Source organism: Lycium ferocissimum, chromosome 2 (genome assembly GCF_029784015.1).
Source record: "Lycium ferocissimum isolate CSIRO_LF1 chromosome 2, AGI_CSIRO_Lferr_CH_V1, whole genome shotgun sequence".
Classification (NCBI taxonomy): Eukaryota; Viridiplantae; Streptophyta; class Magnoliopsida; order Solanales; family Solanaceae; genus Lycium; species Lycium ferocissimum.
In genome coordinates, this window is record NC_081343.1 from 49,294,895 (window position 1) to 49,320,522 (window position 25,628).

Sequence of the window (25,628 nt, forward strand, 5' to 3'; positions counted from 1 at the left end):
CAAAAAAGCAGCGCCAAAAGTTGTCAGCTGGATTCGATCCCGCATCCGTAGCGTGGTCCTGAACCTATTTCACCACTGCACCACTGCCAACTCCAATATGAAGGGGATTCAAATTTGCTATATACTTAAATTTAACGATAACTTTCCCTATATAAACAGTAAAGTTACCGACCAAGTGGGTTCGGTTGAAGCCACTTGAAACCACGTGGGTCCGCCCCTGTAGTCAATGTACATTTTTTACAAATTAAGTTATTCAAAAATAATATGTACAGATAAACCTCATTAAATCAGCAATTTGAAATCTTGAAAATAACTTCCGCTGATTGTCACTTTGCAGATACCAAATGAAACTATACTATTAGAAAAAATGATTTTCCAAATATATAAGTCAACTAAATATGAGAAAATTGAAAAATATTTTGTTAAAATTATACCAAGCACATCCTATTTTTTCGTTTATCCGTAGTACCGTGGACTACTTTATAGGATTAAGATCGTAAATTTTATAAATAAATAAAAATGGATTTCGTGCCGAGTCAAATTATGACATGCAAATTGAGGAGTATGCATGGAGTAGTTTGTTTAGATTCTTGGGATTCTTTTATTTTTTCTAAAAGAAAATTTACTAACTTTTGTTAAAATTGGGGTTAGGGGCTCGAACCCTCATTAACCAAATGAAAGTTCAGTTAGCCAATCAACTGAGTTATTAAGACTCTATATGATTCTTTGTTTGAATCTTTCGCCGGTCAGGAAAAAACGAATTATTTTAGACACGTGATGTGCTCTTGTTGCTCAATTGAGCCCTATAGTGACACGTGGATATGACTTTTTTGTTTATATTTTGAATGTGCCGGCCATATTTGTCAAAACGTCCTCCATTTGTCCCATGGAATGAAGAAGAAAGAAAGCAAACATGGCTAGGAAAACTTGGGCCATCTAAGGGCTAGGTGAAAGCGAAGGCTTGTAGAAAAAAGATGAGCTCGCTAGCCTAGGCCCATTTAGGAAATATAATTTTTGGGAACTTTGGGCCATGATTGTTGCACAACACATGCTTTATGAATTGGGAAATAACCACGGTAGAATGACTATGTATACATTATAATATGATATATTTATAAAATATGACGATACTTTTCAGTTTAAAAGATATAACAATAGATTTTTTACAAAACATATTTAAAAAAATCACTAAAGGCTAAAAATTTGGCTCAAAATTTTGTGCATGAAAACTGTATTAAATCTATATTTTTCACTCAAGACTTAAAAATTTTGCTCAATTTTTTGTGTATAAAAAATGTATGAAAATTATATGAAATATGTATTTCTCCCTCAAGGCTTAAGAATTTCGCTCAATATTTTGTGTATGAAAACAGAATGGAATATGTATATCTCGCTCAAGCCTTAGAATTCTCACATTTTTCGTGTATCGCTCAAAGCTTAGAATTTCGTGTATGAAAACTGTATAAAATCAGTATGAAATATGTATGTATAATTTTGGTATAAAGTTCATGTTAGTTTTTGGAAATTTAATACAACTACAACAACATTATTTACGACTTTCATACAATATTCATACAAATTTAATACAAATAATACAACATATAAAACTTAAAATTCAATTTCTTACATACTCAACATACAATTATCATACAACATTCATACAATTTTGAATCTCACTTCAAAATTTGAAATTTTTAAGCCTTTCAAAGAGAAACCCTTCTTCGCAAATCTTCCAGTAATCTCACCAACCTAAAACATACGATCAATAAAGAATACAAAATTAATCAAAGAAAAAACAGCTTCAATTCATTCCAATTCTTTTGCCTCTCAGTTCAGAATGTTAGATCTACAGTATCTAGGAATACTGACAAACAAAACATAGACGACCCGGATGTCAAATTGATACTCTGCAAAAATTGTTTTCTCTATGTTTTCCAGATCTGCCCCGCGAATAGAATGGAGATCTATGATGGTGTTAATAGAGATCTGCGGTGGTGTTGTGGTGGTTTGGGTGAGCTACAATGAAGTCACAAAGAAAACACATTGCTCTCTGTTGCTTCTCACTCCGATGGGAAAAAGAAAAAAGAAAAAAATCTCCCCCTGTTTTTCTAGATCTGTTACGTGAACTGAAAGGGAGAGAAGGGTTGGGCTTTCAAATTTTTCGAGATCTGATATGTTTTGTAATTAAGTTGTTATGTTTTGTAAATAAAGAAAAATATCCTTATGTTTTGTAATATAATGTCTTAAGTAGTATTATTAGGTCATTTTCCCAATAACCTATATATACCACTCACACATCTAGTTTACTGTATCATTCTAGCAAGTTTTGTATCATCGGTGTATAGATAATGTATATTTACTGTATATACATACACACACATTAATATACTTTGTATACATAATGTATATGCTTTTGTATAAACACATAAAACCAACTCAAATTATAATGAGTACAAAGTATAGCTACATATTTACATTAATATACTTGTATTTATAATGTACTTATATACCTTGTATTAAGACATGAAATCAACTCAATTCAATACCTACTTCATGTCCGTTGGCCAACATACAAGTTCCAACAGCTCAAACTTCCAAGTTAACAAAACAGGAGACAAAAAAGATCCCAACTTTCACAATGCAGACGCTAATCTCACTGACCATGAACCCTAATTAGACTACAAATTTCACAAAACTAAAGAAAAAAAGATGCAATCTTGGAAACACTAACCACCGCTGTCGTACGGTTCGTAGTCCATAGCCAGCTTGCAGATGAAGAAAAACCAAATCAAAGCTTCAAAGGGTGCTTTGAAAACCAAATACGACCAATAATACTGAATCCTCAAAAAACTACACGTATTACGTTAATATATAGAAAATTAAGCAAAACCCAAAATCTGAATGGGTTTGTGGGGAAGATGTGTGATTTATGATAGAATTGAATTGAAGGGGAAGATGAGAAGGAGAATCAGCATAAGGGCAAAAAGAGCTTCACATTGCAAAATATCTTAAACGTCCTTTAAAATTCTGTTTTCTTCTAGTATATTGATCATGTTTGAAGTGGGCACTGATTATTAATCTTTTGGGCTGTGAAATGAGGATTTTCTTATATTAATTTTCGTTTTAATTCTGGGTTTTATGTTATGCTAGTATTATTCATTTGGTTTTGTGGATCTGTAGTTATCTTTGTTGGTTGTGCTATACCATACCTTGTTTTAATCTTATCTGTGAGTATTTTTGTGGATTATCTGTTACGTGAATGTTAGGACTTGCAAACTAAAGTGCCTAAGGGCTAATTAGTGTAAGAAGTGGATAGTGGGGTCAAAATTTGTTTTTGGGTGAGTCGTTGTCGCGTGACCATGTTTGAACATGTGATATCTCTCTTGGTGATTCTGGTATCGCGCAAGAACGGGAGTTTCACCTGCGCACTAAGAGTAGAATGATTATGGTTTTTGTCATAAAAAAAAAAATGCATTTGTCTGTGTATTATGCATAATTTTTTATATATTTCCGTATGTTTATGTAATGACTAATCTGGAATTGTCATGTATCCATAAAGTTAATATAGTGGCCTACTTCTTGTTCTGTCTTTAGCTATTTTTCGTTTTGACACTAGCATATAGTAATTTTAGGTTATTTATTATTCTAAAGTTGATACCTTGATGAAATCCCTCATCCTATTTATATATAATATAAAGTGCTAGCGTAAAGATGTGATGTACAGCGATAGCCTTCTCTATGGCTAAGAAATGTATTTATCTTTTTTCTCCTTTTTTTTGAACTTTTCTTCTAATTTTCTATTTAAAAAATGCTTGTGTCTATAAAACAAATGCAAAAATCAAAGCCACGTAATACCAGTAACTAAAGGCTGATCTTTAACACTTTAACCTTTGCAATAAAGTCATCGAACCACGTAGCAACAACCTTAATGATAATTAAATTTCAATCCATGCATTAAGTAAATTTCTATTCATGCACTAAGTAGTGGTTTTGATGCATTACTCATATTATGTATATATATATATATATATATTCAACAACACACTTTTCTCTTATTTATTTCATTTACGTATAGGCAGGTGAGGAGAGTTAAATTTTTCATTTCCACTCTTTACTCCATCATTTAGTGCACATTTAATTTTGAGCTTTAACATAACAATAATTGCAAATTAAAGTACCTAAATATATATATATATATATATAAGCAAAGTCATAGATAGTCCCCTAAATTTTTTCACATATTCCTCATGGCTACCTAAACATAAACTTGTTCTAATTGAATACTTATACCACTCCGAATTGTACCTATTAGACACCTTTTGACAATCTGCCAAAAATATGAAATGTGTGTAGTGCACTCGCTGCTGATGTGGCACAGTGACAAATTAAAAAAGGACACGAAGTATTTAATCCGAATAACAATTAAAAAATAATTTAAAAAAATTAAGCACAAAGAAAAAATATTTTCTAAACCCCACCTACCCTACCCTCCGCCTTTCTTCTCGCCCAATAGATGCTAACCGTGCCAGCCACCGCTGTCTTCCTTTTTTTTCTTAAGCCTTAAACAGCAAAAATGGCATCATAGTATGGATTTGTTGCAGTTCTAAATGGGTTTATGCTTCTGAAAGTTATTGTTGTTCTCTTTTTTTGAGCCAATATTTTGCTTTTTAGAAGTTTCCCTCTTAAGACTAGTTCGTTCACAAATTCGCCTCCAAATGCCATTACATTTTTTAAATTTTGACTGTTCCTGCCGCTGTGCTCCAATTCCTCCTTTTTTCTCTTTTTTATTTTGTAGATCTGATTATGTTTTTTTTTGTAGATTGATTATGTTTTTTTTAGTTTTCAATTGTAGATGTTCTTTCCCAACAGACATATCAGTCACCGATTGTTGTCGCCGTCGTCGTGCCCCTCCACAGCCGACATCCTCTAAACCTTACTCTTCAAAATTTTTTGTTTTCAGATTTATATTTTTGTGGTATAGATCTGCATTTTTCTGGCAGAAGAAAGGGAGGGAGAAGGAGAGTTGTGTTGTTTTCCATTTTTTCCGGCGAGCAAACTAGCAATAGTGGCGAATGTTATATTTAATGAAAAGGAGAAGAAAATGGTGGTGGTGGTGGTCCAGATATGAAAAAGATGAAGAAAATGCATATTGCAGTGATGGTGGCATCGGCGGCGGTGAGTCGGTGGTATATGATTGAGGAAGGGGTGGCAATGAAAATAAAGGAGAAGAGAATTTTTTAAAAGAAATTGGCCAAATAAATGCCTCTCGCGCGCGCGTTGTATGTGTATTACACACACAATGCCATGTCAGTAAAAAGTGTCTAATAGACAATTTGAGCAGATAAGTGTTGAATTTAACAAACTTAGATTTAGAAATGCGTTAAATATGTGGTAAAGTTTGAGTAGTTCCAACATTCCTTTGGATCTCTAATCATTTAGACGAAGTATGACTTCAATCCTTCCCTTCCCAAACTCCAAAGACATATACAAAGAGGTTAGAATGTGATTTTTTCCCACAGATTTTTTACTCTCTTCTCTTTTCTTGGACAACGAATTTCCTTTTTATTGAAGATGTTGTTTTAATATATGTTAATTGAAAATCGATTTTGAATGTTTTTATTTTAAAACAAACTTGGTTAGTTATGAGTTTGGTTTTCAATCTTTTTCAAATTTATAGTATTTAGAGGTGCTTTTTTATTTTGATATTCAACATGATGATTCTTAGGTGGTGTTATTTGTCCATTAATTTTCTTGCATATTTATGCATACAACACAGTCAAAATTTCACATTCTGAATATTATCTAACTTTTCTTCTTGAATACTGGCAAAGATAATCCTGACAAAGTGGAAAAGAAATGAGCACATGAGTTAGGATAATACTTTCAATTTCAAAGGATTATTTACATGAAAAGTATAATGTCTGAAGGCAAGCATATGAACATTTAAATAGAGTTAAAAATAAGTTATTCTCTGAAAAAATTGACGTGTAGAATCATATGCGCATATGTATCATATTTTTATTTAAAATAAAATCTCATATTTATAACCACATTTTTTGAGAATTCTTTTCTATTACTCCCTACATCCATAAAGGAGTGGGATTAAAAGTACATGTAGTGAACAAATTATACTTTCATGCACTTACATGGTTGTTAATTAATTTATGTGAATTACACTTACATATTTAGAATATGCATACAACAACAACAACAACAACATATCCAGTGAAATCGCACAATGTGGGGTCTGAAGAGGGTAAAGTGTACGCAGACCTTACCCCTACCTCGGATATTACTCCTACCCCGGATATTTAGAATATGCATCAAAATAAAAAAAAAATAAAGCACATTATTAATAGTTAAAATTTTAAATAATACCTAAAAAAATGTGTGATTGTAAAAGAGTCTGATTAGCTTCTCAAATACTAATAAACTGACAACTATTATTTTGTAAACTTATTAATGATTTCAATAACTGCGCGAAGCGCGGAAAATTACACTAGTTTGGTAAAATTATAGAATATATAATACCATTAATGTCCATTATGATATGTTTGACTCTCCTGGTTTATTATATTACCATGAAGTATTTGTTTTCTCTCGCGATCCATGTTATATCCTTAAAAGCCTTCGACTTGAACTTTTGTAAGTGCAGAACGTGATCAGGAAAGCTATCGTATTGTAATGTGATTTTGAGAAAAAGAAAATTGATTTCTACTCAAGAATTTTCATGAATACACATATATATATATGTGGGGTCACTATAACCTATATGGGAATACTTAAATTGTTATTTGAAAGTTTTTGTAAGTTGAACTTGATGTATATTCTCATACGATTAACTCATTTGAGGTTCTAATATTGGTTCCAACCTTGGTTTCACTTTCTGCCCTAATAGTAATTTTATGATCCTAATGGGTCATATGGATAGTCCAATGAGTTATATCTTTGCCCATATTGTCGGTTCGAAATGGATTCATGTTGCCCATTCATTTCCAAAACCCGCACGTGAAAATGATAAGTAATCAGATACTCGAATGGGACCTACTAAATTAATAATGCCTGCCTACGCCATCATAGCCCCGTCTATCACTCGATATAATTCATTGCGCACGTTGTGCTGGTGTTTGGGTTTTAGTGTTAACACCTCGACATAAAAACATACTCCCTCTGTCTCAATTTATATCACGTTTTTCGCTTTTTTATATTCAAAATGTACAAATTTTGATTAATATTTTAAAATGTATTTTTTCAGCCAATTGATATGAGAAAAGTTACAATTTATAGTACTCCTCATGTAGTTCAAATATATAAATTTTAATGTTAAACTATTGAGTTAATTTAATTTAATTTAACTTTAAAGTTTAATCAAATTGATTCTCGAAAAACTAAAAGTGTCACATAAATGGAGACGGAGGGAATACTAATACTTCATCTTTGGTCCCACTCCGAGCTCTTTTGTTCTGTCTATAGATTCTTCCAACTTTATTAAGGATGGCTCCTTCAACTTTCCATTTATGGCACATAAACCCCAATTCTCAAGGCGTACTGTTCACAAGGTTTATGGACCTGCTCTTTCTTTGGAAATTAGGAAAGGAGAGAGAATACAAGAAAAGGAAAGTACACATCTCTTACTAGGTACAAGAATAAGAGCCTGTTTGGATGCTAACATGTTGAAGATTAAAAAATTTATAAAGCCAAAAAAAAAAAAAAAAAAACTGGGGTAGAACTTATTTTTTTTGGCTTTATAAAAATCGTTTTCAAATTATGTTCGCTTCTTTGACATGCCTAAACTAAACGGACCTAATTATTTTTTTGGGCTTATTTTATGCACAAAATGGCTTTAAGCTGGCTAGCTAAACACTCAAAAAAGCTAAAAACATAAGCCAATCCAAACGGGCTCTAAGAGATAAAGAGAGCAGAAAGAAAAGTAACATCCGAATAGGTGTTTTGTATCCCTTCCCATCTTTTGGCAATAAGGGCTATGAAAAAGTGATAAAATATCCTTTATCTTTAATTAGAGATCTCATATATATATGTATTGAGTCACTTTATTTGAAGTTCTTTACCCCTTCCCTCCCAAAATGGGACTTTCTTTGTGAATTTGAATTGCCGAGTGAGAAACCAAATTAAAATAAAAGTCTTTCCTCTCTTTTGTATTCTTTAGGAAAACAAGTTTCTGAAACATAATTTGGGTTTCTACACCACCAAATCCTTTCCCCTCTCTCCCCAACCACTCCCCCACCCCACACCCTAGCCCCACCCCCCACCCCCCCCCCACCCCACCCTCTCTAAATTTTTTATTTTTATTTTTTTTAAAAATTCTTTTTTCGTTTCTACACCACCACATCCCTACCCCCCCCCCCCACTCAACCCACCCCCAACCACTCCCCCACCCCGCACCCTACCCCCACCCACCACCATTTATTTTTTCTTAAAAAAGTTTTAAAAGTTTCTTTTTTAAAAAAAAAAAAAAAATTCACCCCACCCACCCCCACGACCACCCCTCCTCTCGACACCCCACCACCCCCTCCAAAAGAATTGATTTTTTTTTTTTTAAGTTTTGAAAAGTTTTCTTTTTTGATTCTCTACACCCACCCCTTACCCCCTCCTGAATTTTCTACTTCCTATTTAGTTTATCTTTATTAAAAAATTATAAAAATTGAAAGTTTATGTGGTTATTAGAGGGGGCCGTGGGGGTGGGTGGTGTAAAAATTTAAAAAAAGTAACTTTTAAAACTTTTTTTAAGAATTTTTTTTGGGTGGTTGTGGTTTTGTAAAACCCAAGAAAAGAAAATTTAGAACTTCAAAAAAAAAAAATTGGGGGGGAGGGTTGGGTGGGTAGGTGGGTGGGTGTGGCATGTGTCCACGTGGGGTGGGGGAGGGATGTGGTGGTTCAGAAAATCCAGAAAAAAAAAAATTTAAAACTTCAAAAAAAAAAAGTTTGGGGGTTTGGTGGCGTGGGGGTGGGTGGTTGTGGGGGTTGGTGTGGTATGTGTCCCCGTGCAAAGGGGGGGGGGGATGTGGTGGTTTAGAAAATCCGTAAAAAATTAAAAACTTCGAAAAAAAAATTGGGGGGGGGGGGGAGTTGGGGGGTTGGGGTGGAGTTGTGGAGCTCGGGTAGGTATTTTCCTGAAAATTTTTTCTACCAACCAAACGAACATGAAAAAATAAGTGAGAAATTTACTTGTTTTCCGCTATCCAAACGAACATGAGAAAATAAGTAGAAATTTACTTATTTTTCAAGAACACATTTTCCTCCATACCGAACACACCCTTCATGTTTGTACTTTTTCCTTCTCTTTCTTTTGCCTTTCTTTTTAAACATAAATCAAGTTATTTTTGGTTTCTAAGTTGACAAACTTTGGCCATACCTTCATTTTTTGCACTTATATTTCCTAAATAATTACATGGATCCACCCATATTTATGAATAAACTTTTTCTCAATCTAATAAAAACACAAGGGAATAAGCAAAGCTTATAAGTTCCATATAGTGACACTTCAATTTAAATTTCTGCTATGCACTCTGTTTCATTGAAAAATGAAAATGAGTCGTAACATATTATAAACTGAGTTATAGTTTAAGGATTTGCTGCGCTCATTTTTTGGTACACAAAATCTAATCCAAACATATTGTGAGAGTTACGTATTGCTATTTTAGTCAATTCTTTGGTGGTAATGCAAAGCCAAAGTATCTTTATGGGTTCTTTTCCTTACTCATCTTTTCTCCTCTATAAAGTGCAAATGTCTTACATAGGTGGAGGAAAGTCTTTCTTTCCTCCTTATTTTGAATTGTGGGTTATTGAATTAGTAAATGGGCTAGAACAAGAGATCGAGCTCAGTAAGCAAAAGTCAAATTAAATCTAATTTTGTAAAATATTATTTTTTGATATTTTGGGCTTATCCGAAATTGTCCAAATACATCCTTACCTTAATGTGTCCAGATTTATCCCAGGAAATTGATTATTCAGATTTGTAACCTAGAGCCTGTTTGGATGGGCTTAAAAAAGCGTACTTATAAGTTTTAAAACAAATTATAAGCCAAAAAAAAAAAAAAGTTGGGGTAGTCCAACTTATTTTTTTTTGGCTTATAAGCTGTTTCCAGCTTATAAGCCGCTTTAGATAAACTAAGTCAAACGGGTCCAATTAATTTTTTGGGCTTATTTTAAGCACAAAATGGCTTTAAGCTGGCCAGCCAAACACTCAAAAAAGCTGAAAATAGCTTATAGGCAACTTATAAACCAATCCAAACAGGCTCCTATACAATTATGTGAGCCATTATGGTCGTAACCGCTGGCTGATTTATTTCCTTTTATCTGAACGGTCATTTTCTATACCTCTTGAGGTCTGCCTTTGGTGAGATACACAGTAAAAAAAAATATCTTCTCCTTTTGTCACGACCCCACTTACGGGCCGTGCTGGCACCTACATATTACTACTTAGTAGGCGAACCCTTACCAACCAACTCAGTATTCATCTATTTTATAATCAACAATTTCTTAAAAATCACAAAGATTGAAAGTAAAAGCTCAAACAGACTCTGTTTTAAATACAAGAAAAGTAAAGAGAACTTCCCGGGACCTAGTCTAGACAGGTACAAGAGCTCCTGTTACACAAGGAAAACAAATAAATGACCCAGCCTCTACCTAGAGTGAGATAAGCGAGGCTGTAGGAGAATGCCTGGTAATCCACAGAGGGAAACTTCAACTTAAACCTTCAACATACCTACATCCAAAAGGGATGTAGCAAGAGTAGTATTAGTACACCACACCACACGTACTGGTAAGTATCATAGATCGACTAAGATTAGTTCGCGCAACACAATATAAAGATTAGTTCATGCAACACAATATAAAGTCAATAAGATAAACAGATAAGTCAACGAACCTCAAGACTCTCAACATTTATTATTATATCATCACGAACTTACCCTTTTACTCCCAGTTATTCACTTCTCCTATCCCCCATAGAATTTCCGGTCATCTGACTAGTCCTTGAAATCCCATCCACCTTCCCTTAAGCCAATTAATTAAGTCTCATCCCCTCATTTACACTACCATCTAATTTCTAACTCCTAAGCATAGAGCTTTTCTATCCAATTCACTTACTACGCTATGATACACCCATGAGACAACTTACCATTTAGAATTCATTCTTACACTTACCTTCATAATAATCACCACCTCACACAACCTCAACCAAATCATAAAAGATGCACAATGCAATATAACATACCGACAGTACAAAAATATAAGGACATAGCAAAGATGATATATAATGTTATGCAGATGCGATGCAAGGGCCCAACCACACTGTACATGTATGCTGACTAATGTCATTGCTCAGTAGTCATGACCTGCAGGGGACCCATGGTGTCCATGTATCACTTGTTCCGGATACTCATCGGACCCGAGTCATAAATCCTCCGCTCCGAAAAGAACCTCGGATGCGGATCCACATCATATAAATATACTCACCGTTACATTACTGGTAATGATTGGCTGACAGATAGTACCTCATATTCAACCCAACTCGGCTATATGACCGGATAACACAACTGACACGTACTCAGACTTTCCGCTCTATGTGTTTCCTCATAACCGCATGCATTGTATGCAATGATGCAAATGAATGAAACAATGTTATGAATCATACCCTTGATGGGCGTAGCACTATCACGATTTCCTTCGATCCCAATAGAAACTTCTTGTTAGCAAGAATGATAATCATATGAATATTTCAATATACTTGTAAATAAAGACGGAAATCAAATATACCTAGGAATACGTATTCTGCACAACAAACTACCCCTTCCTAGTCATGACACATAATCACCTCCAATCCCGTAACATATAACCATTGTCATACCCTATTTTAACCAGGGTCAAAATAGTTTACAACATCCGAGTAATTCCGGGGTTAATTAAAGTTAAGAGTCGCCACCTAATTATTTATGGTGAATTAGGACACCTAAGGTTAATTAAAATTATTTTTAAAGTTGATTTTATTAAAGTCTGCGAAACCAAAGAGATTCTAGGTACGGTTCAACTAACCTAGAGGGAAGGTATTAGGCATCCTCTAAGTTCCATTAATAATGGTTAATCCGACCGGACTCAAATTTAATTAGGCTAAGCGTAAATGTAATATTATAGAAAAGAAAAAGTTTTGTAAGTATTGCTAAAATTTAAAGGAAAATGTAATAATGTTATTAAAAAATAAGACTTGTAGAAAAGTAAAATAATATGTATGAAAGAAGGCTTTAAATGCTATTCGAAAGTGGGGTTTATGAAAGATTTTATAGACTATGCAAAGGTTGTTTTAACAAGTACATATTTCAAGTTTTGAAAGAGGGCTAAAGTGATGTAATAATGTATAAACTAATTGGTTAATTATAAAACAAGAGGGACTTAGTAGTTAAAAGTGAAAGCCGTGACTAGCTTTACATTTGAAGCCAATTGACGTTATTAAAATGTTGTGGGGCTTTTAACTCTTTGCTGACAACATCAAACCTCTTTCAGACCATTGAAGCTTCTTAATAATCCCTCTAATTCCACGAATAATAGCCAATCATTTAATTTCTTCTTCTCTTGCTTCAAAACTAGCAGCGTCAATTTTAACACTTCTGCATCCCACTAAACTTAGGCTCCCTGATATTACTAGTTATAGATGAAATTAGCATGACTAAAATAAAACCAATCACTAGTCTTTTAATCAACAAATATCACACAAGCAAATAGAGGCAGACAAACCAAATAAAGTACTAGTTGCACAATACAAATAAAGCAAAGAAACAAATAAATTAAATGGGCCCAGCCCATTTTAGAGGACTGTTTGTTGTTGGGATTCGGCCCAACGAAATTGTTTAGCAGATTGTTGCGGATGGGCTGATGAGTTTCGGCCAAGCGAATTTAATATATTGCTGTGGATTCCATGTGGTAGCGGTGTCGTTGAGTCTCAAAATGGGACTCTTCGGCTCCGGTGTTCATGCAAAGAAAACAAAGAGAATAAAAGGATTAGAAAGACAACTCGATTAAAACAATTATAGAAGATAAAGAAGAAAATTGAAGAACTTATACTAAAGAGAATAACTTTACAGATCATGTTAACGAAGACGTTAGCTAAACCATTCCTAACTAAAAGTGATGATTTTTATTTCAACGCCAGCCTCATGGAGACAATGTTGTTTGATGGACTACCTGTTAGGCTGCTCAACATATCACTCACGAGATGTATACATGAAAATTGTGGAATTCGTAAGTCAAAATTTTGGCACATACTCACAGCCAACAAAAAACGCAAAACCAAGACAAGCTACTAAACACAGAAGGACAAGAAGTTCTAGCTAGAAACTAAGCTCATACAATCTAAGCACGCCAAACAGTACGCATCATTCAAACGTATAAATTTCTTGTAAAAAACAGTACACATCTTTTATGCTTTCCCTTTTGATTACGATTTCTTGGAAATCTTTTCAATTGCCTTTCATCTTAAATGCATTTGTTTGAAACAGAGGTTAGGGGGATCTATGAGAAAACATTTTCATTAAAACAAACATACACATCAAGAAAGGGAAATCAAGAAAGCTGATAAATGATGAAGTAAAGATCTGGAAACCTGTGAGGGATAGATGAGAAAAGGAAAGGAAGGAAAGAAGAAAAGGGAGGCTCTAGTTTGAACTAAACGATTAGTTAACCAACTCAGATTATTATCTATAAACTAAACCCAACTCCCAACAGCATAAGCGAGGTAAAAACAAGTGTTGGCGAATATGAAATCTGGGCAGGAATCATCCTTCTTCATACACAGAATACAAACAGTAGCAGCAGGTTCAGAACAGGGGAGTAATTATTCTTGTCGATATCGAGCAAAAATAATAAGCAACCATGAGGATCATAACAGCCCGAGAAATACGTCAATATTCATGTTACAGCCAACAGGGTATGACTAACCAAACGAGAAAAGGAAATTAAACACTAATGCTGAACGCGATACTAACTAAACATGAAACAAGAATTTAAGCACTATAACTAACAGGATACAGCTAACTAAACAAGAAACAACAATCAAAAAGAAAACCATAACAAACAATAAGGAAGCCCACAATGTGAAGCAAAAACTATAAAATACCAAAAAAGAGACAGATTACCATATGCTAATATTGATACTATTTCAAACAACTCAGAATGTAAAAAGGGAGAATCAACCTATTCATAGAGTTCAGACTAATTTTAAGCCGTGTTTAGCTACATTAAATAGGAAACTGAACCAGAAACAGACTATCGACTAAATTAATTATAACAAAACTAAAATGAAGGAAATTTGTTTATCTGGTTCTAACAGGATTTTGAAAACAATAATCTAATCTACCATAACATTGAAAACACACAGAACCCTTTTTTTTTAAAATAAAAATAAAAAATAAAGTTGAGATGAGGAAGGAATTACCTCTTGTGGTACAGTGAACTGGGTGTCGACGGCCTCGAATCTACGCTCGATCTTAAAGTAGCAGTAGAGTAAAACGAACTGAACAGAACGGAATTCGAACAACTCCCAAATTTAGAGTAGTAATGAAAAAAAGATGGAAAACATCGAGTCGTCCAAAAATCCCCCCTTTCGGCTACGGATTTAAGATGATATTTATAGGTGAAATTAGGGTTTTTGAAAGAGGGTCACGGACTGAGATTTTCGGCGGGATGTTGGACTCAATTCAAAGTTGAGTCAACCATGTGTGCCCATCCGAACGTTGGCGTTAGCTTCAGATTTATGACACCAATCAGAAAAATCAAGAAGATGGAGACAAAAGTCCTATTAAAGCTTTGTACTCGAAAATCAGAAGGGCTGATAAAGCAGATTCAGATTCATAAACGGACAAATACTCTTTAAAGCTTTGGATTGAAACAAACACAAAAGAAAAACAAGAAAAGGGACGGAACGCCTCTTCCACCTTGAACCCGTGACGGACCATTAATTATTCTTCCCTATTTAACCATACAAAGCCTGTTAGTCACGAAAGTCTCTGTGATTGTTGCTATATTTGTTGAAGAAGAGAGAGAGAGAGCGTGAGAGAGGTCAGAGGGAAAGACAGAGAAAGAGAGAAAAAAGGCTGAAGGTTGAAGAAAGGGAAAAAAGATTAGGTCTTCTTTTTTTTGTTTTGTCCCAAACGGATCTGATGAAAAATGAAGGAAAGTGGGCCGGATTAGGTATTGGGTAATGGGATGATTTAATTGGTGGTCCGAAAATATGGGCCGGTCCGTTTGGGCCATTTATTTTAGCTGAAACATGGATCCTTTCTCCTCCATTTTAAATCACTCTTGGGCTTCTAATTTAGTAACTAGTATAATATATATACTATGATAATTAATGATCGATATGTAGAAAATAAAAGGCTTGATAAAGTATAATTATTTTAACGAGAATAAAATGACGACGAACCCTTTAAAACTCGCGATAAAGTAATACTATTAATGTTGATAGTAGAATAGTGCAAATGAAAGTAATAATATTAATAGTAATAAAATGGAAGTGAAAATAAAATACTTAGCTCGTTAATAAATTTAGAAGCCGAAGAAATAAATTAGAATAAAGGAGGGACAAAATTGGGTGTCAACAGATGCCCCTCTTCGACCGGAGACGATGTAAGAGTTTTCGGGCGAAGAAGTTGACGTGGAAGCCAATTTTGTTCCGACTAACAAATATGAACTCGGAAGAACTTGAGAAAAATACGGTTTCGGGCGAAGAAGTTGACGTGGAAGCCAATTTTGTTCCGACTAACAAATATGACTCACAAATGACAACGTTATGGGGTAATCCATAATTTCTAAACATTTTCTAATAACAACGACATCTCTCCAGTCTCCATGATTACATGACAGAGGGGGTGTGGGGTTAAAGGAATAGTTACTGTTGCAGTAAACAGTTAACAGTATGTGACATAACTTGACTTACCATAAATAATTGCAAGATATCTCCTCGAGTGTGACGGAGAAAGAGAGGGATAACAAATTACTACTTATCTCTCTCTCTCTTTCTACCAGACTTTGAATCGGAAGAGTACTTTTTACTTCAATGGCAGATGAACCTGCGTTGACTCGCTGGACATTTCCGGTAAATTTAGACTTCCACTAATGCACTTTGATAATGCATGGTTGACTTTGATTCTCTTGTGATGTTAAGACGATATATGTGTGAGTGGATACATGCTCATGGGGGGGTAAACTGGTAATGATTTAAGCATCGGAGAAGGAATAAATTAGATTTTGAGAAAATCAAAATGATTGAAGGTTGATTTTTATGTTCGTGCATTTTTGGCTTTGATTTATTTGCGTTATCTTCGAAATGCCGAGTTTTTGCAAGGTGACAGTTGGAGATTAAAGTGAAGTTTTGTAGGAATTTGATGTTTTACCTATTCATGCGTGAGACCAGGATTGACAAAAGAAAGAGATATTTGTGGTGTAGTTTGACATTTCCTTAAAGTTAATTCTGTTTCATTTTCACTTTTCCTTTGACTTTTTCTTTTTACGCTGAATTCTTAGCGATTTTGTTCTAGTTTTTTTGAGGTGAATATAAAGCTCATGTGTTGATGCTTGAGGGCATAAAGGGAAGAGAATTTTTGTCGTCTCTAGACTTTTTATTTTTTATTTTTATTTATTTATATAATTACCAAAGAAATTGTTTTGATTTATTCTGTGAAATTTTCGGTTTCGATTCAGCCATTTTCTTCTCTCTGTATTTTTTTTTTTTTTTTCGATTGCAAGTGAAGTTAGATGAAGAGTGTGCTTGACATTATTTTGATGTTACTTTACGAATTATCTGTCAGGACAGATTGTTCTGATGTTAGATTGACATTGCCTAATTGATTTTATACCTTTTTCGGCCTTGATTCTGATGTTTCTTACCGAAATTTGGCTCTTGTTCTTCCAGAAAGTGTGGAAGGTAACTGAGATGTAGTCATTAAGCAAGGAATTAAAATGTCTCCTTTTAATTAGTGACTGGATGTTAAAATTCATTTAGATATGAGATTTTGTCAATGTAGATGTAGTTTGAACTGCTCAGGTTTTGATTTGAGTAGTTGTGTTCTATCAGAACAAAAGTATGGTCTTCCGAGCAATGTGGAAATGAACAAGAAACAAGCTGTAAAGCGATAAATTATTCGTTTAGTAGATACAAGTGTTATTGAAGTTTGAAAAAGAGAAATTGTTTTGTCAATGCTGAAAATAAAAGAGATAACATAAAGTATGTGCCTGACCTTGAGTAGATTTTGAAATTTAAATAGATGAGTAAGTAGGCGAAGACTTTTCCGATTAAGTCAGATTGTTCAGCTTTTGATCTTATTTAACTTTGTGTCATAATATTGTCTTCCAAAGAATTTAGAAGGGAGCAGAAAAGAAGACGCAAAACCAGTATTTAGTGCTTAGTAGATTGAAGTTCTACTATTAATTAAAGGAAATTGATGGGGAGTTAAACAGAGTTGACATGAATAGTTTGTTAAACCGTATTGTTAGTTCTGTTCACAGGAGTTGCAATTGCTGAATGAGTCATAACTTGGATGTGTTTCTTGATAAAATGAATAGATCGGGGTTAGGGACATTGAGTATTTATATACAACACTTGTTTTTGGTGTCAATATTTAGGATTTTAAGTTGTTTTATGATATGAAGTTTGGGAGGAAGAAGGTTCCTGCACCCGATGCAACTGAGAATAGTGATGCTGTACAAAATGGAAATTCTTCGCCTGTGAATGGAAATGGATATGTGCGGAACACTGCAGAATTATCAATTTACGAGCAGTATAATCAGGTATTTGTGGATGATGAATGAGATGATTATATAAATCCTATTGATAGTCTGACACGCTTAATCTTCGTCTGATACGCTTAATCTTACTTCTGGTTTAGGCTAATGGAGGCTCAGCACAATCTAATGGAGTTAACGGGGTTCAGTCTGCCGGAGTGGATGAAAAACCGTATGACACAACAACTAATGACCTTAAGTTTTGTGTTTGGTTGCGCAGAGATATTTCATATATATAACAACTTTCAACTACCAAAACTCCAACCCCTGTTCCTGAAGAAGTTCAGTAAAGTTAAATGTTCATTTTCAGGCAAAGATCTCTACTTCCCCCTTTCGAGTCTGCAGAGATGCGCGCTTTAGGAGAAAGTTTAAGCAGGTAGGTGTTGACAAAATGACCTGAACTCTAGAGTAAATGCTGTTGACTGGATCTGGTTTTCAATCTCGTTCACCATCATTGTTAGGATTGGAGACTAATTTTGCTAAATTTCTGTCTGTTTAACATTTCCAGGGATATTCTTCGTGGTAATCCAGATGTTAAGTGGGAGAGCATTAAAGGATTAGAGACCGCCAAGCGTCTACTAAAAGAAGCAGTTGTCATGCCAATTAAATATCCAAAGTAGGTTTAGTAAACAATACTTGGTTATATGCTGCTTGTCTAACAAGTTGAATACAGAGGTTACAATATTGTTGTACCACCGAGTGTCGAACGGTTATAAAAAAAAAATAATTCTTTGTACTCTTGTGGTGCAACCTAAAGGACGAAAGATTTAGTGCCAATGTCCAATCCAATAATGTCTTCGGACGTTTTATTTGTAATTTTCATGAACTTTTTCTCTTTGAAAAAGCATGATATTAGGACTCCTCGTGATTGAGAGAAGATCTACTTTTTTCTCTCTTCTTCTAGGTACTTCAAAGGTCTTCTAACTCCATGGAAAGGTATCCTCCTTTTTGGCCCTCCAGGAACGGGAAAGGTTTGTAATCATGTTTTTCTTCCGTGTAAAAGGTTTTTTTCAATCATATTCTGTATCCTTCAGCTCTGTATATAAACTGTGTTGTTAATTGCCTTCTGGTTGTACTTCTGTTGGTGATCTGTCCCGTCTGATATTCATGTTGTTGAGATTCTGCATCGTGACATTTCTTTTCTTTATACATAAAGCTTAATAACTTGAGATGGGAGGGGGCTGAATACAAAAGTCGTTTTTGATGTTATAATGTCTTTTTATCTTGTTAAACTTTTACTCTGTTAATTTGCAGACCATGCTTGCAAAGGCAGTTGCAACTGAATGCAATACCACGTTTTTCAATATCTCAGCATCATCAGTTGTCAGCAAATGGCGTGGTAAGTTTTTCCTCTGCAATATACTAAAGTGGTCTTTTCTATTTTTCATGTTGAGGGTTTTGATTCATTTGGCAAAGGTATGAAGATTATAGTTGGAAGTGGATATTGACTCAAACATTAACTAAAAGAGGAGAATAATGCCAAATTTGTGCGATATTAAAAGAGAAATGTGGAAGGGGTGATATTACCATCCTATTAATTGATATTCAATGATGTCAGACAACCAAAAAGTAGATACCATCCAATTTGAAATAAAGTTACACATTTTATCTTGGTTTGTGCACTGAAGGTCATGCTATATCACGCTCCAATGTTAGCTGCGGATTCAGCTTGATCTATTTCTTTCCCTATAAAGTTGCCCAGTATTTAGTTATCAGTAAGGAAGAGATATCATTAATATAATAAAACCAGACACCAAGTTGGTGATTGATAAGCACAAGAGTGGGCGATCCATAATGCCCCAATAAAGAAGGGGATCACCTCTATATAAAAGATCCTATTCCTGAAACGAGCTAATGAAATCTATCATCCCGTCTATTTCATACACATCCCTGTAAGTTTACCAAAAGGCTAGCATACACGAGCATCTATAAAGTTGCCCTGGATATTTTTCCTTGCAATTTGATGGAACAAAGCAATATAACTTCTCATGATTTATGAAATGTCTAAGGTAAGCAAAACTGGTGTGTAGTTAAAACCCAATGCATGTTCTGAGTTATTATGCATAATGTGGTCAATGTGGTTCTATTTGTCTGCACTGAGGTTCAGACAGCTCTTATGTGTGTTGTCAACTTTGACACAAGCTAGCACCTAATGCGGCTGACTTATTAAGGCATCTGTATGTTCTAGACAAGGGGTATATGGGGTTCAGCTCTTCCACATATCATCAATTTTTTATTTCTGTCTTTGATTGTCAGCCTCTGCCTTCTGTATGTATCTTTTTCTGTTGCAATGTGAAAGACAATTGTAGAATGTTGAATCATCTAACTCAAATGAGATCATTCCAGTGTATCTCATCAGCTTCTAAATGAATAAAGTATTAGACAGGTCAGGTGAGAAAAGTGCTTCAGTTTTTGTGTTGTGCACTCTAAAAGTTTCTTGTGTGATACAGGTGATTCTGAGAAATTGATAAAAGTATTGTTCGAGCTCGCCAAGCATCATGCACCTTCAACCATCTTTCTAGATGAAATTGATGCAATTATCAGTCAACGCGGGGAAGCTCGTAGTGAGCATGAAGCTAGTAGGCGTTTAAAAACAGAATTGCTCATACAGGTGAAGCTTGATATTTAGAAGTGCATGGATGACATGTGAAAAACTATGCTTTTTGCACAGCGATGCAACTAAGAAGTCAAAAGCCTACACTTTTTTTTCTAAAAAATTAATGAGTCAAAAGCCAATTACTGCCCTAGGGAATGATTTTGCCCTTTATTCTCTCTCTATATGTTTCTCCGACTCCCCCCCCCCCCCCCCGCGCCTCCTCCCTTCCCTTTGTGGCTTCACGTTGGGTGGGTTGGGAAGATAGAAGCACTTGAGGCAGTACCTCAAAGTCCTTCCTCTTAAAAGAATAAATGAAACTATGAACTAGCATCTTAAGAAAAATCTTTTCCTGCTGTTATGAGAAGTTACAACAGCTGAACCTTCTTCTGAAATTAGCAAATTAATAGAATTTCTTCTGGTTAGCACCCTTCTGAGGTTCCAAGTACAATTGGAATCTGGTTTTTTTCCTGACCGTTGACCCTAGAGATTTTTCAGCCACTTTTGGTTAGGTAACAATGCTCTGTCAGATTTGAATTATGTGCTGTTATACGGTCAGTGAGAAGTAAGTTGAGTGAGTAGGGTAGTCGTTGGAACTTAAAGAGAGGAAAGTCACTTGACACTGGAGAGGATAAGTAACTTTATGCCAAAACTTAGGAAATGGTTTGACTCATCTTTTTAGACTTAGCCAATAATCATGCAGAACCAGGATAAATTGTTCTAAAGAAATCACACTATAGATAAAACTTAAAAGTAATCCATAAACTTGTACAGTTTGCTTTATGTCCGATCTTGCCATTTCTTCTCTTTGATATTAGTGAAGACATTTAGTATGGTTTTATCAGAACTTTATCGATAGGTAATGGCTGAAATATACTGCAGATGGACGGTTTGAATCGGACAGATGAACTTGTCTTTGTTTTGGCAGCAACAAATCTTCCCTGGGAACTGGATGCAGCAATGCTCCGGCGTCTTGAGAAGCGGGTAATCTTTCGTGTGGGCTTGAAACATACTTTGCTTGATAACAAGACTATTTGCAAGAAATAAATGAATTAGAGCAAAATCATATTTTATTTTCATTTATATTTAGCATCACAATGTTCTCATTTCTTCGTCAGTATCTCCTAGTAAAGCATGTCAAACATTTTATAATTTAAGTGGATGGAGCCTTTCTATCTATGTAAAAACATGTGAGATTTGAAGCCAGTAAATATTGGTCCAGATGGTAAAGTTGGGGATTAAGCTTTAACTTAGAGTTCCATGGTTTGATTCCCATAAATGCTATTCCTTTGCAGGTATGGTTGTTAAATGAACTTTCATCTTTTAGTTGAATAATTACATATTATAGATCTATATGGTAATTTCCCTCCTTTTTCATTGTTAAAGAGCTGGAATGGCTGGGTGGGGAAACTTTTGATTACCTTTTTTCTGGAACATGCTTAATATGCGCTTAATGTGAGTAGTAGAAGACTTGGCTGAAAAAAGGAAAAGAATAGAATTCAGTCATACTTAATATAGTCTCATTCACTTGTAAGTCAAGCTCGTAACTATTTTGTTCACCTTTTGATTGTAATTGTAGATCCTCGTGCCCCTTCCGGAGTCAGAAGCGAGGTGCGCCATGTTTGAGGAATTACTACCATCCCTCCCTGAGGAGGCGCCACTTCCATATGATTTATTGGTAGAAAAGACAGAAGGTTTTTCCGGTTCTGACATTCGGCTATTATGCAAGGAGGCTGCCATGCAACCATTAAGACGTTTAATGGCACAACTTGAAGAGAAGGAAGAAGTGGTGCCTGAGGATGGTATGCCATATTTTATCCACTATTTTGTTGGGGTGGGAGGGGTAATAAGTATATGCCGGGATGTAAGGGGCTTCGTGTTTCGGGTTTTCTACTGTGGCAAGGGTATATGCTTACTATATTATTTTTCTTTCTCTGTCACATCCACCTACCAGACTATTCCTTTATTTCTCAATACTGCCACATGCATGCTATTGGTTTATGGTGATATTTTAATGACAATCAATGCATCCACTCTGTTAATCTGTCTTCCAACAAAATTTTGGTTATAAGCTCTAAAATATGCTTCTTCCCCATGAATTACTGCTTGATCAGACGACCTAGAGAAGTCAATGTAAGTTAGATACCGGTAAAGTGCACTTGATACATGTTCATTGTGTATGTGTATTTCATTACAGATCTTTACCTGCTCCAGTTACAAGAATACAGTGTGATTCTTTACCCAAATGAACTATTCCGCAGAATCATTATACTTGACTCACTGAGTGACTTTGTTGTCATTGAAACTGTTGTTAACCCAGCACTGTGTGAAGAATTTTAATGAGGCACTTCTTTAGGTCCACGATCTCATCCATTTGTACTGAAATATTGCATTCTTCGACAGAGTTGCCCAATGTTGGACCAATAACTGTGAGAGATATTGAGATGGCGCTACAGAACACTAGACCATCTGCACACCTCCATGCACCAAGGTACGATAAGTTCAACTCAGATTATGGCAGCCATGTGCTCCAGTGAAGGCATCCACCTCTATCCTCTTCCTGAACTGTTGACCTATGAGCTATTCAGCAGTGTGCCAGTTCAGATGTTAATTGTTGAACTTGTCGTGTTTGTAAAATGTATGACGATGTGAGTGGATGGTTGTATAAACTACATTCTTTAACAACTGGACATGTTGCTTAATACTATTTCTTTCACTCTTATGTATCTTCTCACATGGAGTAACGAGCATTTAGAAATTCTGAAATTTTGTATTACTAGCACGTGTCGTCTCTAGGTAACGGGAGGTGAGTATCCTGTAACTGAGAGTTCCTCCCAATACTTTCATCATAATCATTGGCCTATTTGGTCTCAACATCAAAATCAAGCATAAATATCTTATTAATCTTTGATTTTATTCTCATCATAAGACTTAAGCATGTATTTCCGTTGGTAAAACATAAATAGTTCAAAGGCATGCGAGTATATTCAAGATATGATCATGTCTTCTCATAGTCAAACATATAAAAATAATTTTACATGGTGAAACATGCACAAGTTCACAAATTAGTATAATGTAAGCATCATTTTTTCCAATTGATCAAGCACTAGATAGAAAGCCATGCTTTTCGACTAAACCACTTTTAGAAGGTTAGATCTCTACCCAACTCAGCCTTGACATGAGTGGAGAACCTATGAGGCTAACGATGCATCAAGGATGTTCAATTTTCATGAACAATCACTTTAAGTCATTCAAAGCTTCAGAAGCCTAACATAGCTTTTGGGATTTGGTCGTGGTCCATTTAACGCTTTACATGAAACCCAGGGTGAGAATGTTGTATTAAGAAAATCCACTAAATAGTTATATATATTTATTTGTGGATTTAGTTATCATTGTTAATTCCATTTGAAATTGCTAAGGAACTCAAACTTTGAATTTTGAATTCGCCTCTACCAAATTATATGATTGTAATTTCTCTATTTCTGAGTCAAATGATTTGGCTAATTAGAAGACAAGGTTATATTCAAGTTCCAAGGAAAAATGTAAAGAGCACCTAAGATTTTCTTGAAGGATATCATGATGATTTGAAAGCTAAAGATGGACCTATGCTATAAGAAAAGGGATCTCCTAATTGCCAACCCTGCAAAGAGGAAACAATGCTATAAGTAACTTATCATCAAATACGGCAAATGCACATGATAACCTACGTGGGAATGGGGTATCTTAAGCAACTTTCCGACTGTATCAATTTTGTTTGGTTGCAAAAAAGCAACCAATAGAACCTCCTTTGTTGCCCTGTACTTGTTTTCTGCTAGAATGTTGCACAAGATTAGAAAAAGTGCCATGTTATAACTTTAATATGCTCCAATCGTCAATTTTTTAATTATTTTAATTCTTCCTTTTGCTAAGATTTGGCGAAGGCAGTTAGGGAGCTTGTGGTGGGAAGACTAGTGTTGGATTCATGTGTATCGTACAATTAGCTTATGGCTAATATACACCTATATGATAATTGAACAGCTGGAGATGTTGCTTGTGGGGAAATTTTTAGCGATGATCAAGAAATGTTGATATTGGGATATTCAGGTAAGATGAAACATATCTCACTTGACCATTAATCAAAGACTAACATTAGCAAAAGAAAATGGGATATAAAGAATTAGAAGTTGAAACAAGTTGTCTACTTGTGGTTCAGCTTCTCAAAAAAAGATTATATAATATCACCCTAGGGTTATTATTGAAGATCGCAAACACTTGCCGAAAGCTAACAAGACAAATACTAGATACGGGAGAGAAGCAAACAAATATACCTTCTGGCAACTAATGAAGGTCACGAATGTAAGTAAGCTTTGCTAGTTTGTGAAAATACACAAAAAAGTTGAGTTTTTTGCTCATGAGAGATTTAAGCAATGTTTTATGTAGCTCATGAAACATTTTAATATTTCTATTTTATATTTTCAAGAGTACCAAAAAAACGTAATGATATTTGAACATGTAATCTACTTCTGTTTTTTCAGTTTTTGCTGAATACATTGCTTGAGACTAGTAATTGTATATGCCTAAGTTATTAGCATCCAAAAGAAACAGCAACACTTTTCCCAAAATTGTGTGGGACTTCCGACTAATAAGAGAATGCATTGTCTATATGGCCTCTATTTTTTTTTGCCCGTGACAGAATCACTTCAGAATTTTACCAATGTTTGTTATTGGTATTCCCTTTTTCAGCGAATGATCCATAGAATGATTCTTATTTTTGGATTCCCTATATATATATATATATATACATTTTTTTTTTGTAATTGTTTTCGGTTGGCTAAGAGATCTACTAGACGTGGGCTTCATGTGCAGCATGTTAGCATTCTTTTCATAAAGCCGTTTACTAATTTGTTTCATATCTCAACAGTGAAAAAGTCTAAAGCATGCTACTTTAAGAAAAGGATGGCAGACACGCACTATGCTGACGGTTTATGCCCAGGGAATAAAGGTTGCCCTAGCTAGCAGATTATATATAGCTAAAAATTTAAAAAGAAAAAAAGGTATCCTTTTTGCCCTTTTGTCGCGTTATATTTAATTCAAACTTTTGTATATCCAGAAAAGAAAGAAGGCTAGAAAGAACTTATCTCTCTTGTTTAACATATAAGAATAGTTATGGAATCCACCTCCAAAGACGTAATCATTATTTCCAAACAATCTCTAGTTGTATGTTATTTCCGAACAATAAATATTATGGATACATATATTACAAATG

At 34.8% G+C, this 25,628-nt stretch overlaps 1 protein-coding gene across 2 annotated transcripts; it reads left to right on the forward strand.

Moving 5' to 3' along the window:
* The first annotated feature begins 15,869 nt into the window (after window positions 1-15,869).
* Window positions 15,870-23,105, forward strand: LOC132042408 (uncharacterized). Of its 2 annotated transcripts, none has more exons than XM_059432955.1 (11): window positions 15,870-16,105; window positions 17,632-17,796; window positions 17,895-17,962; window positions 18,101-18,166; window positions 18,299-18,406; window positions 18,695-18,761; window positions 19,045-19,129; window positions 20,241-20,401; window positions 21,266-21,367; window positions 21,963-22,185; window positions 22,787-23,105. In XM_059432955.1, the coding sequence occupies exons 1-11, from the start codon at window positions 16,067-16,069 to the stop codon at window positions 22,918-22,920; spliced, it is 1,218 nt and encodes a 405-aa protein (XP_059288938.1). In that variant the 5' UTR covers window positions 15,870-16,066; the 3' UTR covers window positions 22,921-23,105. The 2 variants fall into 2 exon arrangements, with proteins under 2 accessions (XP_059288938.1, XP_059288945.1); XM_059432962.1 differs by having other exon boundaries at window positions 15,871-16,105; window positions 17,659-17,796.
* Window positions 23,106-25,628: the final 2,523 nt, after the last annotated feature.